The 15,036-nt window shown below is 39.4% G+C and overlaps 1 protein-coding gene across 2 annotated transcripts in view; it reads left to right on the top strand.

Moving 5' to 3' along the window:
• LOC138952220 (AT-rich interactive domain-containing protein 4B-like) overlaps nt 1-11,240 on the top strand; it is a 36,217-nt gene extending 24,977 nt beyond the window's left edge. For both annotated transcript variants that reach the window (XM_070323821.1, XM_070323822.1), the window contains exons 22-24: nt 287-424; nt 3,699-3,851; nt 6,632-11,240. In XM_070323821.1, the coding sequence (XP_070179922.1) occupies nt 287-424; nt 3,699-3,851; nt 6,632-6,669 (329 nt within the window). In that variant the 3' untranslated portion in view covers nt 6,670-11,240. The remainder of the gene's footprint in view (nt 1-286; nt 425-3,698; nt 3,852-6,631) is intronic.
• The last annotated feature ends 3,796 nt before the right edge of the window (nt 11,241-15,036 follow it).

Genomic DNA, 15,036 nt, shown 5'->3' on the forward strand with positions numbered 1-15,036 from the left:
AGAGATAAAGAGAGGGACTGTGCATGGTTTGAAGTTGTTTGCAATGCTGCTTTAGTTTACTTGGATGGAGATGGTGGCATCGTCATTAGCTAATTCTGCCTTTGTGTGTGTGTGTGGGTGCTTGTAATAAGCATTTTCCTGAATGATTGCCGTGTGTGCGTGCATGTATTTATGTCCCATTTTAGCAACAGAATCAAAATAGCTGCTCTTTCCCTGTGTTCAAACCAGTCGCACATGTTTGCTGTACCCAAACCATTAAAGTAATCAGAGTTCTTTTGCCTTTCAGTTGGAGATGATGACTCGCAGAGTCGTTCACCTTTCCATCAGAATGGTGACAGTATGAGCGGCCTGCCTTCACAAGGGAGTGTCAGTGATACCCTCAAGAATTCTACACCACGCCCACAGAAGTTCCACTTTGCGGACGGTGAGTTGTTTGCAAACTTCTCCACCACATCTCTCTCTTTTTACATTTAGTCAAGTTTTGACTAAATGTTTTAACATAGAGGGGGAATCGAGACGAAGGTCATGGTGTGTGTGTGCGTGTGTGTGTGTAGAGCGATTCAGAGTAAACTACTGGACCGATCTTTATGAAATTTGACATGAGAGTTCCTGGGTATGATATCCCCGGACGTTTTTTTCATTTTTTGGATAAATGTCTGATGATGTCATATCCGGCTTTTTGTAAAAGTTGAGGCGGCACTGTCACACCCTCATTTTTCAATCAAATTGATTGAAATTTTGGCCAAGCAATCTTCGACGAAGGCCGGACTTCGGTATTGCATTTCAGCTTGGTGGCTTAAAAATTAATTCATGACTTTGGTCATTAAAAATCTGAAAATTGTAAAAAAATAATTAAAAAATTATAAAACGATCCAAATTTACGTTCATCTTATTCTTCATCATTTTCTGATTCCAAAAACATATAAATATGTTATATTTGGATTAAAAACAAGCTCTGAAAATTAAAAAAATTAAAAATTATGATCAAAATTAAATTTTCGAAATCAATTTAAAAACACTTTCATCTTATTCCTTGTCGGTTCCTGATTCCAAAAACATATAGATATGATATGTTTGGATTAAAAACACGCTCAGAAAGTTAAAACGAAGAGAGGTACAGTAAAGCGTGCTATGAAGCACAGCGCAACCGCTACCGCGCCAAACAGGCTCGTCACTTTCACTGCCTTTTGTTCTAGCGGCGGACTACGTTCAATTTCATTCTGTGAGTTCCACAGCTTGACTAAATGTAGTAATTTCGCCTTACGCGACTTGTTCTTTCTCTCTCTTTCCCCCTCTTTCTCTCTTTTTTTCTTTCGCTCTCTTTCCCTCTCTCTTTTTTCTCTACTCCTTTCTCTATCTTTCTCTTCTCTCTTTCTTTCTATTCTCTCTTCTCCACTTTACGCCACCTCAGTTACTACTACATGTAAACAAAAGTGCAGACAGGTTTTGTTTTAATTCTGTTAGAACTCTGGTTGATTCTTTCTATACATTTGTGTATACCTGTAAAGTAAGGGACACAACTTTTGCAAGAAGTTCACGCACAAGGTTACAGAGCACTTGAATTTACTCCTGTAGTTGTTGGGTGCCCACCTATAATAAACTGCACTAAACAAAACAAGTCGCGTAAGGCAAAAATACAATATTTAGTCAAGTAGCTGTCGAACTCACAGAATGAAACTGAACGCAATGCCATTTTTCAGCAAGACCGTATACTCGTAGCATCGTCAGTCCACCGCTCATGGCAAAGGCAGTGAAATTGACAAGAAGAGCGGGGTAGTAGTTACGCTAAGAAGGATAGCACGCTTTTCTGTACCTCTCTTTGTTTTAACTTTCTGAGCGTGTTTTTAATCCAAACATATCATATCTATATGTTTTTGGAATCAGGAACCGACAAGGAATAAGATGAAAGTGTTTTTAAATTGATTTGGACAATTTAATTTTGATAATAATTTTTATATATTTAATTTTCAGAGCTTGTTTTTAATCCGAATATAACATATTTATATGTTTTTGGAATCAGCAAATGATGGAGAATAAGATAAACGTAAATTTGGATCGTTTTATAAATTTTTATTTTTTTTTTACAATTTTCAGATTTTTAATGACCAAAGTCATTAATTAATTTTTAAGCCACCAAGCTGAAATGCAATACCGAAGTCCGGGCTTCGTCGAAGATTACTTGACCAAAATTTCAACCAATTTGGTTGAAAAATGAGGGCGTGACAGTGCCGCCTCAACTTTCACGAAAAGCCGGATATGACGTCATCAAAGACATTTATCAAACAAATGAAAAAAACATTCGGGGATTTCATACCCAGGAACTCTCATGTCAAATTTCATAAAGATCGGTCCAGTAGTTTAGTCTGAATCGCTCTACACACACACACACAGACACACACACGCACACACACACGCACATACACCACGACCCTCTTTTCGATTCCCCCTCGATGTTAAAATATTTAGTCAAAACTTGACTAAATATAACAAAAAGAGCCGGTGTAATGTGACACCAGGATCTCTATGGGAAGGTCAGCACATAATAAAATGAGGTCTACCCATTTATTGTAAGAAACACAGACAACCCCACTAACACATGGGAAGACAATGCTAAAAGGAATCACATGTCTAAACAAAAAACACCTATATGATACAGATAATTAACTTATCTCACAAGGAACTTAGTCGATAAATATCGACAGGGGGCCGACTAATGGTTTAAATGTGAAATGTGTGTATAATAATGGGTGTGGGTCTGAAATGAAGTTAGGTAGTAGTTAACATTTGTTTTGAATAATTATTGGTATTTTGACAATGTGAGTAGCATGGAAATGTAAGCATTTGAATGTAAGTCTTAGATACCATTGTACCCAGGAAGAGAGACGAGAGATAGGAGTAGGTTGCAATAGCTTGTGTGGTCTTGAGTTTTGTTTTTGGAAAGATATTGTTAAAGAAAAAGAAGACAATTACAGTAATGCAATATTCATTGTGAAAACCAACGATTGTACAAAGAACATGTGAAGCAACATTATGTCTATGATGGTGTGAAGAAAATTAGTTATGATTTATACTATTATTATTTAGACTTGAGACTGACAGTGTTGTGACGAGCGTTGGCTAATGGTAACGAGTACATATGTGTGTAGTTGTGGTGTGTGTGTGTGTTTGCGCGTTGGTTTGGATTATGGGTGTAATTTGTAAAACAGATGTGACAGTAATAATGGAGTTCACATCAGTGAGGTTAGTTTGAAATGGAACACACGCACGTTTTTGAAACAACAATATGAAATTTTGAACCATGAGATCTTTATTAAATAATAAACTGAACATCAGCAAAACATCAAAGCAATTATTAATAAGGTTTGAAAAGCTTGACTTACTATGTTAAATAGTGGATTGAAGCCCATAAAAATGTTCCAAGAAACTCACTGGCAAGACACAGGCGAGGCAATCACCATCAAGATGTTGAGATAAGTTCACTATCTGTATCATAAGTGTTTGTCTGTCTGTTTACTTAAAAGACCACTGGGTTGAACTACAGTGACTGGCGTTTTGTTTTGTCTTAAATGAAACCTTTCAATAACCTACCATTCTTGGGTTTTTTTGTTCTGAATTTTGGAATGTTAGCAGTCTATTTCTTTTTAGGTTAATCTCTTTTTGGGTTAAATGTCAAAACAGAAATATCTTTGCTGTTTTAGACCTTGGAGAGTACCTCAAGGGAGAGTCACGCATCCAGTTTCTGTTGGACAAAATGAAGGAGGTTCGCAAGGTTTACCAGGGCATCAAATCTGAAATTGCGGGCATTGATCGCAAACGGAAGCGAGCTCGGCGCAGGGAAAAGGAGAGAGAAAGTAAGTGCTTCTTGTAAGTAAGGGGAAAAATCATGTTGAACAGACATCTTAAATGATTACCTTGACGGGCGCAGTGGCCTGGTGGATAATCCATCGGCCTCAAAGTCGGACGGTCTTTAGTTCAAATTCCGGCCGCTGCCGCCTAGTGGGTTAATGGTGGAGATTTTTCCGATCAGCTAGTGCCTTATCCCCCTTCGTGTGTACATGCAAGCACAAGACCAGGTGCACACGGAAAAGATCCTGTAATCCATGTAAGAGTTTGGTGGGTTATAGAAACATGTAAATACTCAGCATGCTTCCCCCCGAAAGCGGCGTATGGCTGCCTGAATGGCGGGGTTAAAGCGGTCATACATGTAAAGACCCACTCGTGCGAAAACATGAGTGAACATGGGAGTTTCAGCCCATGAACGAAGAAGAAATGATTACCTGGCTGAGCTGACTGTAGTTTTTGTTTTAGGAGCAGTAGTCTTGTAACCTGTAGATCATCAAGAGAAGTTTTATAGTGCAGGATTAGAGATATAACACTAACAGTGATTCAGTCAGCTGTTTTACTTTCTTATCAGAGGGCGGGGATGTAGCTCAGTCGGTAGCGCGCTGGATTTGTATCCAGTTGGCCGCTGTCAGCGTGAGTTCGGCGAGAGATTTATTTCTCAGAGTCAACGTTGTGTGCAGACTCTTCTCGGTGTCCGAACACCCCCGTGTGTACACGCAAGCACAAGACCAAGTGCGCACGAAAAAGATCCTGTAATCCATGTCAGAGTTCGGTGGGTTATAGAAACACGAAAATACCCAGCATGCTTCCTCCGAAAGCGGCGTATGGCGGGGTAAAAACGGTCATACACGTAAAAGCCGTGGGAATTTCAGCCCATGAACGAACAAACAAACTTTCTTATCAAACTGATATTTTTTATTTTCGGTCATAAATTGAATAGAATTTCAATTTAAAAGCTTTTGGGATGGTACATACAGAATACTACATAGATTGTTGTCATACCAGATTTAAACGATTTGTTTAAAATATTGAAAGCGAGCTTTTAAATATTTGAACAAGCATTGAGTGTAAATCTGGTATGACACAGCAAGACATGTAGTACAGTGGAACCCCTCACCACGACCCCCCTCTCTAACGACTACCCCGCCACAACCACCCTTTTTTTTTTTACCGATGTGTTTCCGTATATAGTTGTCACCAGTTTAGCGACCACCCCACTCTAACGTCTGAGGACCGACCTAACAGCTTGTGTAACGACTTTGTCAGACAAAGCCAAGACTCTCAGTCAGCGTAACGTATCACTGACAAACCGGTTATAACCAGTTATGACCGTCTCGCGTTAGCAAAGGCACTAAACCGCTGAGAGGTGTGATGGTTGGGTGGGCTGAGTAAACATCACAAACCAATCATCGAGAAAACAAACTCACGTGACCAACATTCACCGTTCAACTCAGTCAGAATAGACAGTCTTCGGACAGAAGAGCAGTGGAGATCGACATGGCGTCTACAAATAAAATAAAATATTGAACTCTCGAAAATCGAGTGAATGTTGTGAACAGGCACAAAAAGGGAGAAACTGCCATCGCGATTGCAAAAAGTCTTGATGTTGGAAAATCGCAAATTCAAAGAATTATCCAAGACAAAGAAAACATTCTGAAAAGGTGGGAAAGTGGTGACAATGCCGATGGAATGCGATCAAGATGGAATGCAGAAGACAACATACTCTGACGTAAATGAAAAGGTTTGGGATTGGTTCCTGGCTGCCAGAAAAAAGAATTTTATGCGTGTGGGGCGAGATCAAAGGCAGGTCCATTGTGATAGCTGGGTGGCCTTGTTTATAGACACTGACCTTCTTCCCAGGGGTCATTGACCCAGTTTTAGCTATGAGAGGTGGTTCCCCTTTCATATCTGAGAGAGGAAACACTTCCTGCACCCGGGTCAGTGACCGAGTTTAACCTATGGGGAGTTTAACCTATGGGGCGGTCTCTTTGATGTCTTGAGAGGAAACTTGGCTAGGGTAGTACATGCACCAGAACTGGTGGACACCATGGACAATGTCAAACATGAAATGAAGCAGTTTGCTTGAGGGAACTGCTTGAGGGAACGGTCGTCAGCAACTCAAACTTCTCTGTTTTCTTTTTTTAAGAAAATTTGACTTTCTTTGTGGCCCCCTGACCCCGCCCCCTCCCTCTGTAAGGACCCCCCTCCATAAGGACCGATTTTTGTCAACATTTTCAAGGTCGCTAGAGAGGGGTTCCACTGTATTTTGTTTATCCTTCATACTGTATTTGCATTCCTTCAGCTCCAAAGTTACAAAATGAAGTATGAAGATGCATCTTATGGAACCTCGATATCTTTTAAAGCCTTGTGAAATTTTTTTACCTCAGAGCAAAAAGACATCACTCAAGAAAGTATAGCGTCAAAATTGTTCCAGGGGAAACAGCATGTGCAAAAGGGTTTCCAGAATGACATTTGTTGAGGTGACTTTGTCATATGAGTGGAAATGTAGGTCCCTGCCAGACTAGTTTACCACGACCTCATTTGCATGGTACGTGTATACCCAGGGGTGAGTGTATGGTTTAGTTATGACATGGGTGGTCTCTGTCACATATGTAGGATAAATGTTTTTAGTTGAATTATAATACTACCGTTTAGGAGTTTGTTGGTCTTCCAGGTGATTATTTCTCCAGTTCTTTTGGACTCCTGAATTTTTCCAACTAATGTTAAGAATATTGTGTATGCTTTTCTAATTTATTCTGACAGGTTGCTCAATATCTTTTGTTCACAGGCTCCCAAGCATCAGCCGGTGAAAGAGATGCGTCCTGAAACCAAAACCAACATGTGCACGCCCCATGCTTCTGAAGATTAGCCTTGCTATCATCTGGTCTCACACCTATTTTGTTCATCGCCATAATCATTGTCACCGACATTATTATTTAAAAAAGGCATCTCTCATCTGTTCAACCTACCTGTACATTATAGCATCATCATGACTTTGTTTTTTGTTTGTGTACGTATGATATAGGCAGGGCAGCAGAGCACTTAAGCATGTAAAACCTGTGACGACGGAATGGTGTTTGATGGAAACAAGTTTGACTTGTATGCTTTAAAGCAAATGCTTGTGATTATTCACTGTGAAGGGACAGAAATGGCAGCAGAATTCATGGGCATCGCCCTTGTGTTTGACTGAGTCATACAGAATGCATGTGGATGGAGAATGATTGTGTTGCGATGTTGAAGGTCAGCTAGGGCTTGGGGCAGTGATTTATTGTGTGTTTGATGTTGATTTTACAAGTGTACATGTTGACAGTTGTTCTTGCTTTCTTCAGATCCTGAATTTTTTTCAGTCTTAATTCATGGGATGCCATATCTTAATTCAAGCATCTTACAGGTGTAAGTTAATCGGTTTCAAACCGTCAAGTTCACACTGAAAAGCACCAATGTCAGTTTATCAGGAATGTCACATGGTTCGAATTCTAATGCTGTAACATTTGAGCTCCTGCAAAAAAAACAGAAAACCCTTGAAAATCTAAGAAAGTTCACATGACATCATTCTTTGTGACAACAACAAAATTCTCCATCTCTAATACGGTTTTGCCTTTGTGCTGTTTGGAGGAATAACCTTTCGAGGACCTTTAAGTGAACTATTGAGGACAGTTACATTTTCTGTCTTTTTCCAACATTTCTTTAGTCTTTTTTAATTATTTTTTATTTTTTTTATTTAGAAAAGTAATGGAGCAGAAATAATGAGTAATTAATAAATGTGCTCTTTATTTTTAGCAGTGTTCAACAATGTGAATTTTGTTTTAAGGAAGACTAGCTGTTCACAGTGAAGAATGTAATTTTGCAACCAAGCAACATTGTTGCAACATGTTGTTTTTGCACTATGTGTTCATGGACATTCCTGAAAGCTGGGTCGCTTTATGCTTCATGTCCCATCTCATATATTTTAACAAACTTTTTTCTGTATGTATATGTGAATATCTTTTATTTCTGATCTGTGATAGAATCAAAACACAAGATATTTATAGATCCGTGGACACAACTTAGGAATTCCGCTGGGGTAATCTATTTTTCCCGCGTCCCATTTCATCACAGTATCTATAACTTGTTGGCTGAATGATATGGAGAGAAGTGAAGATGGAACAGAACACAGAAGGCTTGAAAGTTAAATTGTGCTGACTGAAAACTCCTGATAACTAATAGTCATTTTGAGCTTCAATGCATTGGGGCGTCTTTTGGATCATACTATTGCCAGTATAGGATTATGGATACATGGTTCATTACGTTAGTATGCACCATTACAATGTTACTATTGTTGTGTGAAAGTGTGTTTATTTGTTTGGTTGGGTTTTTTTTGGGGGGGGGGGGGGGTGGGAGTGAGGAGAATGTATTTTTTACCTGATCCAAACGAGTTGAATTTTAGTCCCAGATTGCACTGATTTTAATGTACCATTTAACAAAATTCGGGGGAGCATGCGCCCGAACCCCCCTAGAAAAAAAGGGATTTCCTCGTTTTTCCTCACAAGAGAGTCCCCTGATAAAGGTAGTACCGTCTGATGATTTTTGCCTTGCCTAAAAGGCTTTTGTCTCTCTGTCTGTTTTTGTCTTTCACTGTCTCTTTCCACAGGCTTCCCTTTGATTTCCCATCATCAGACAAGAATTACTTGCATACATTGTTAAAAGATTTTTTTGAAGTAAATGTTTTCTATTTGAAGTTATGGAATGGTAGTAGTTAGCAGCAAGAGTTACATGGAAAATCATGCAGTTGAATTTTCATCCCCAAATAATATAAATCTACGGGTAGTTTGTCAACATTTTGTGTTGACCAGTTAAAAGAAGTTAAACGTTATTTGAAACTTTGTAAAATAAATCACTTTTCCCCCTTAAACGGGAATGATCAAATCAGCTAGTGTGGCGTGCAAGAACATAGTACATATCATTTGTATCAGAAAACTCCACGCTTCCAGACATTGATTGAGAGTCATGAACAATTGTTCCATTTTGTTGTGAAACAGTGTAATCAACCGCACAACTTCACTGCCAGCATTTACACGTATCAAAGTCAGTTGGTGAGATTAACATTTCAGCATTTGAAAATGAAATCCAGGCTGTCAAAACATATGTATGATGGTTTGCACGGACATTTTCATAATTTATGTATGATTGACATGAATGAAAGATCTGACAACCTCAGCTGTATTAGGCTTGAAAACAAGGGTAACTCTTTCGACATTATTGTTTGAGATGTGGAAAGTATGCTTTAACACTTTTTACCCCACCTATGTTGACCAAGTTTATTTTTTGCCGAGACCAGCTGGGCTGCAGCAGGTCACTCAGAATTGTAGAAACTGTGTATCAACATGCTGGAATGCAGGCGTTAGATCGACGTTACAGGAAGTGACTGAAGCTAACTGTCTGAGCCCCTATAAGCTTCTAGCTTGTTGCTGTTACCTGTGTATTTTGTATACATGTCATGATTGTAACCTTTGTTAAAATAAACTTATGTTTAAACCAACAGTCTGAGCGGATATATCCGTACCTGGTTAGATAGGGTACGGATATTTCGTACCTGGGAGACAATGAGTTAAGTAAAACCAAGTCTGGTCTGCAGTGGACTTTTACTATTTGAGATGTAGAATATAACTACATTTAAATAAAGCAAGTATGCTGTGTAGTTCTGTTGACTTTGTGTTAAAGGCATACTCCAGATAAAGCCCCGTGGAAGTGATGACACATGCTGAAGGTGAAGGAAGAGGGAAAAGTCTGAGATTCATTCAGTTTGACTACGAAGTTCACACAGGGCTTAATATGGATGTTGCGGGGGTGGTTTTTTTTACTAAAAAGGTGTAGAATGTATTTAATGTTACAGTAATACTGCATATTTACTGTGAAACTGTCTCGTATTATGAAGGGAAACTAGTATCTGTTTCATGATGAAACGTTAAAATGATGACAGCTTGACTGAAGTCATACCTGCAGTTAAATTATCTTCACCTGTTTTCCAAAGCAAGTGTTGGACAGTTTCCATGTGTGATGGTGAATAATTTAAAGTAACTGTTTGTATGAATGACAGTACAAACCGGTTACTGTATTGACAGAAATGCATATTATTGTTGTTTGGTTGATGTACTGTTTATTGCTCTGCTTGCCAAATCTGCCATTACATTCAAAGAAGCAGAAGTGTACCGTACATTTGCTTCAAATGCAATCAAACCATGTGTCATCTATTCATTCCCCACATACATTTCATGCGATCACAACTTATCTCTCTCAGCCAAATACATGTTGGTGGTTATTACACCTGGAGAATGAAAGAAAACAAATTTGTTGGATACTTCGAAAGCTTTTAACGACTGCAAAAGGATTAGACAATGCATTATATAGGGACAGCTTTGTGTAGTTTTGAACAGAAAGAAAAGACATTGTTTTGGAAGACTGTTGAAGCTTATTTCCAACAATCAATTACAGTCACCTACTGATTTTAACCTTGATAAACATTCCATCTATATTATGCCAAGAAACTTTAGTGATTAAAGTAACACATGTATATATAAGTTGCAGACTGAAGTAAAAGAAAAATGCAGGTGTTTATGGGATGAGTTACAATTTGTCAGCAGAGAACATGGTCACTAAACAGAGATCTTTCATGGTTGAATGGGTTATACATTCTAAAAAAAATCCATACATTGTATCTTCCTGAGGGAAGGACTTTGTTGCAGTCTTATTTCAGACGTAAGTTCTGACTGCTTAAAATACATTTACTTCTCTTTCCAACAAGTTCAAATAAAACCAAACAGCTCACAGCTAACGTTCTCTCCCTCGTTCTGTCTGTGCCTCTCAGTCACTCTCTCTCTCTCTTTCTCTCTCTCTCTTGCTTTTGCACACATACACACACCTGGGAATGGGTAGGTGGGTTATTTTGAAAAGATGTACATGAATATGTACTTAATATGTACATAGATGATGCAAATGTCATTTTTACCCACAAATGAGTATTTTATATCTCTACAGCAATTATGCTTGAATAGCAATTGAAAATTAGGGGAAGCCTGTGTATGAAAAAAAATTCTTTTGTTTTAACACGGTGCAATTATTTTAAACATTTCTGACAAATATGGGGAACAACTGTTTACAGTTGTTTCTGCTAACAAGTTTTCTTTGAGCTTGCTGTTTTATCTGTTGATTGTACAGAGATCATGGTAATATTGTTCCAGAAACTATAACTATTAGCTGATGTCAGTTATAATGACAGATGCTGTTTAAAGGTGTACATGTGTATGGCCGCATTACATTTTTCTTTGGCGGGAACTGAATGAAATGAAGACTGGTTGAGGGAGATCTCATCAGCTCATACTCATTTTTTTCACATTGAGTAATAAATCCTTCAAACCTGATGTGGAGTGTGGACATTTTCTCTCTCTCTTTCTCTCTCTCTCTCTCTCTCTCTCTCTCTCTCTCTCTCTCTCTCCGTGTTGCTTGAGCTAGTGTGTGTGACTTAAAAAATGGAGCGCTGCCGCCGGCCCACCAACAAAGTTTATATAACGTGCGTCTCCTGTAGTGCAGGTAAAAGATGTTCCGGCTGCACGAAGAAATTCCAGGTGCAGAACCTTTTTTTTTGTCATTGGAGTGGTGCAAATCATCCTTCAATCCACCCCGGACAAGTCTTTCAACGATTAAAAAAGAGATCAGGATTTTAACGAGATTTGAAGTAACAAGTCAAGTGTGAAAATACATGAAGAGCTTCTTAGAACTTTGTACATGTTGCTGTGATAGACCGACATGTATCTATATATATATATATACGACTATTGTCTGTCCGCGATGCACGGCCAAAGTTCTCGGTCGATCTTTTTCAAATTTGGAGACCGTATTCAGCTACATCCCGGACACAACCTCATCGATGAGATATTTCAACACGTGCTCTCAGCGCGCAGCGCTGAACCGATTTTGGTTTTTCTGTAGATCCACTATATCCATTCCCAGTAACTCTTCCTTATCTTCTCCAGTGTTTTGTTTTGCGCGTTTATCTCCCTTCCTTCGTGTGGCGTCAATCCATATTCTCGTTACTACGTTACTATTTTTAGGTCACTGCACGTTACTATTTTTAGATCTCCCTTCCTTCGTGTGGCGTCAATCCATATTCCCGTTACTACGTTACTATTTTAAGAAGGTCACTGCACGTTACTATTTTTAGATCTCCCTTCGTGCGCCGGCAATGCCGGCGTACATCCGGCAAAGCCGGGTCCCAGGCGCAGCCTGGTATTCGGCTCTACTTCTTCCCGGCGAAGCCGGTACCCGGCGAAGCGGGTAATCATCTAGTTTACAATGTACTTATAAACAAGAGGCGAAGCCATCAAGGCTCACGTAAGAAATCGACAAACAGTAACACAAACCGCTCAATCACTCCGTCACACACACACACACACACACACACACACACACAGAAAGAGCATAGGTGAAACTGTGCAAGAAAGCGAGACACTAGATCTAGATCTGTCTGTCTGCATGTAGCCTACTTACAGGGACACTGCCAACTAGTCTCGGCCCGCTCAAAATAATAATGACCGAGACTTTCAGTACTTCCTTCGCGTGACGTCTAACCCTCTTACGTCATAATGTGACGTCAATGTAATGTGACGTCTTCAAATGTTAGAGTTTCTACCACAGACATACACACATACGCACGCACGCACGCACGCACTCACGCACGCACAGACAGACAAAGTTACGATCGCATAGGCTACACTTACGCCGGTGAGCCAAAAACGGCAACTGCCGTGTGAACTGAGAAGGGCAGCAAACTTGAATCGGTCCCCGATAGCCATATCGATTGAAGGGACGTTAAAACATTTTTTTTAAACAGCCAACCATCCCCCGCCCCACCTACTAGCCAACACACTCAGCTCCCAGATTTTATGTGTACGCTATATGGCGAAGTAAGCCATCAGCGTGTCTTGAAAAAACAAGTGTTTTTTTAATTTTACCTGTAAACAGTCAACAAGAAGTTTGCACAAATTAAAGGCCCAGTCTGCCTCAAATGGTTTACAGAACGATTTAAATCTTCTCACGAAAAAAGCAGTTCTAACCTTAACACTTGCAATAGCATTTAACAGCATTAAATGACACAGTTCGTTTTAATGGCTATTTAGCTTGCGTAAACCACACACCAGATTTTGTGGTTTATTTTACCCCTGAGCCATCGTGGACCCGTGTCACACACTTTCCTTTTTGACTCACATGCGAAGCAAAAGTGAGTCTATGTACTCACCCGAGTCGTCCGTCCGTCCGTCCCCCCCGTCCGGACGTCCGTCCGGAAAACTTTAACGTTGGATATTTCTTGGACACTATTCAGTCTATCAGTACCAAATTTGGCAAGATGGTGTATGATGACAAGGCCCCAAAAAACATACATAGCATCTTGACCTTGCTTCACGGTCAAGGTCGCAGGGGCCATAAATGTTGTCTAAAAAACAGCTATTTTTCCCATTTTTCCCATTTTCTCTGAAGTTTTTGAGATTCAATACCTCACCTATATATGATATATAGGGCAAAGTAAGCCCCATCTTTTGATACCAGTTTGGTTTACCTTGCTTCAAGGTCAAGGTCACAGGAGCTCTTCAAAGTTGGATTGTATACATATTTTGAAGTGACCTTGGCCCTGAACTATGGAAGATAACTGTTTCAAACTTAAAAATTATGTGGGGCACATGTTATGCTTTCATCATGAGACACATTTGGTCACATATGATCAAGGTCAAGGTCACTTTGACCCTTATGAAATGTGACCAAAATAAGGTAGTGAACCACGAAAAGTGACCATATCTCTTGGTAGAAAGAGCCAATAAGCACCATTGTACTTCCTATGTCTTGAATTAACAGCTTTGTGTTGCATGACCTTAGATGACCTTGACCTTGGGTCAAGGTCACGTGTATTTTGGTAGGAAAAATGTGTAAAGCAGTTCAGTCTTAGTGTATGATGTCATTGCTAGGTTTAGTTATTTGACCTTGACCCTGAAGGTCAAGGTCATGTAAAGGTCAAGGTCAAGCATGTGAGTCGTATGGGCTTTGCCCTTCTTGTTTTCCCAATTTCGTCCTCAGTTTGTGATTTCAATGCGACTGGCTGTATCTGGAATAGCACGTGATTGTGTACCTCTGAATCTAAAATGCAACAAACGACTGCGAGTCACACGAACTTATCGGCGACGATTGCCTTCAAAGAACCAATCGATATGCAGAAAATTCGTCTGGTTGGGGAAACACGACCTTGCGTGATCTGCTCAGTTCCGGGCTCCCTTTTTTAAAACTTTCAAATTTTCCAGTTGTACACATTCTTGTCTTGATGAAAAAAGAAATCTTTTATTTAAGAATGTTTGTGTTACAAGCTGTCAATTTATTATTTAGATGTTAAAAGCTAGTTCTAGCGCCAAAACGAGGCACCCGAGTGTGGTACGATCCAATAATAATAATTATAATAATTATGATAATCGCACGCATGCGGACACCGGGATGCACTTGAGAAGAAATAATATAATAACATATAATATAATATGTAGTACGTATACTAGACAATCCGGCTGGCCACGCAAAAATAAATTCTTTGAAAAATGCTCGCTCTTTACGGAGGGCAGCAAGGACGTCTGAAGCGGTGAGTGTTTAAACGAAAGGGTGTTTGTACTGTGTGTAAAAGCCTGACAGTGTCTGTGACCAGAAACTGATGGTTTACGTGAAGCTGAGTGTGCCTTTAATGTATACTACACGTCATAAATGACTAGGCAGAGATGTTTGATAAGGGAACAACTAAAACTGACTGATTTGATTATTCGTTCCAATGACATGCAAAATGAGTTGCGTTTTATTAGCTTTCCTGATTTATTTGTTGATTTTAACGCGGGAACCTTGATTTTGCGAATTTTATTTTGGGGGGTGTCTATGTTGTAGGTTTCACTGAATAGACTACCCTATGTCAAATCAATCCGTTTCCTTAATATGGTAGGGGAATAAAAGGCCTTTCCAGTCATATGGGTTTTATAATAAACGGTCTCATCACAAAGATAAACGTATCCGCCTACTTGGGGTTTTTTTGTGTTTTTTTTTACGGGTAGTATATAACGACGCCGCTGCCTTTACGTGAAACAAGAAAATATGTACAAATAGTATTGTGTTACAAGTTGTACTTCATCCGGAGAGAAT

The sequence above is a fragment of the Littorina saxatilis genome, linkage group LG17 (genome assembly GCF_037325665.1).
Source record: "Littorina saxatilis isolate snail1 linkage group LG17, US_GU_Lsax_2.0, whole genome shotgun sequence".
NCBI classification, from domain to species: domain Eukaryota; kingdom Metazoa; phylum Mollusca; class Gastropoda; order Littorinimorpha; family Littorinidae; genus Littorina; species Littorina saxatilis.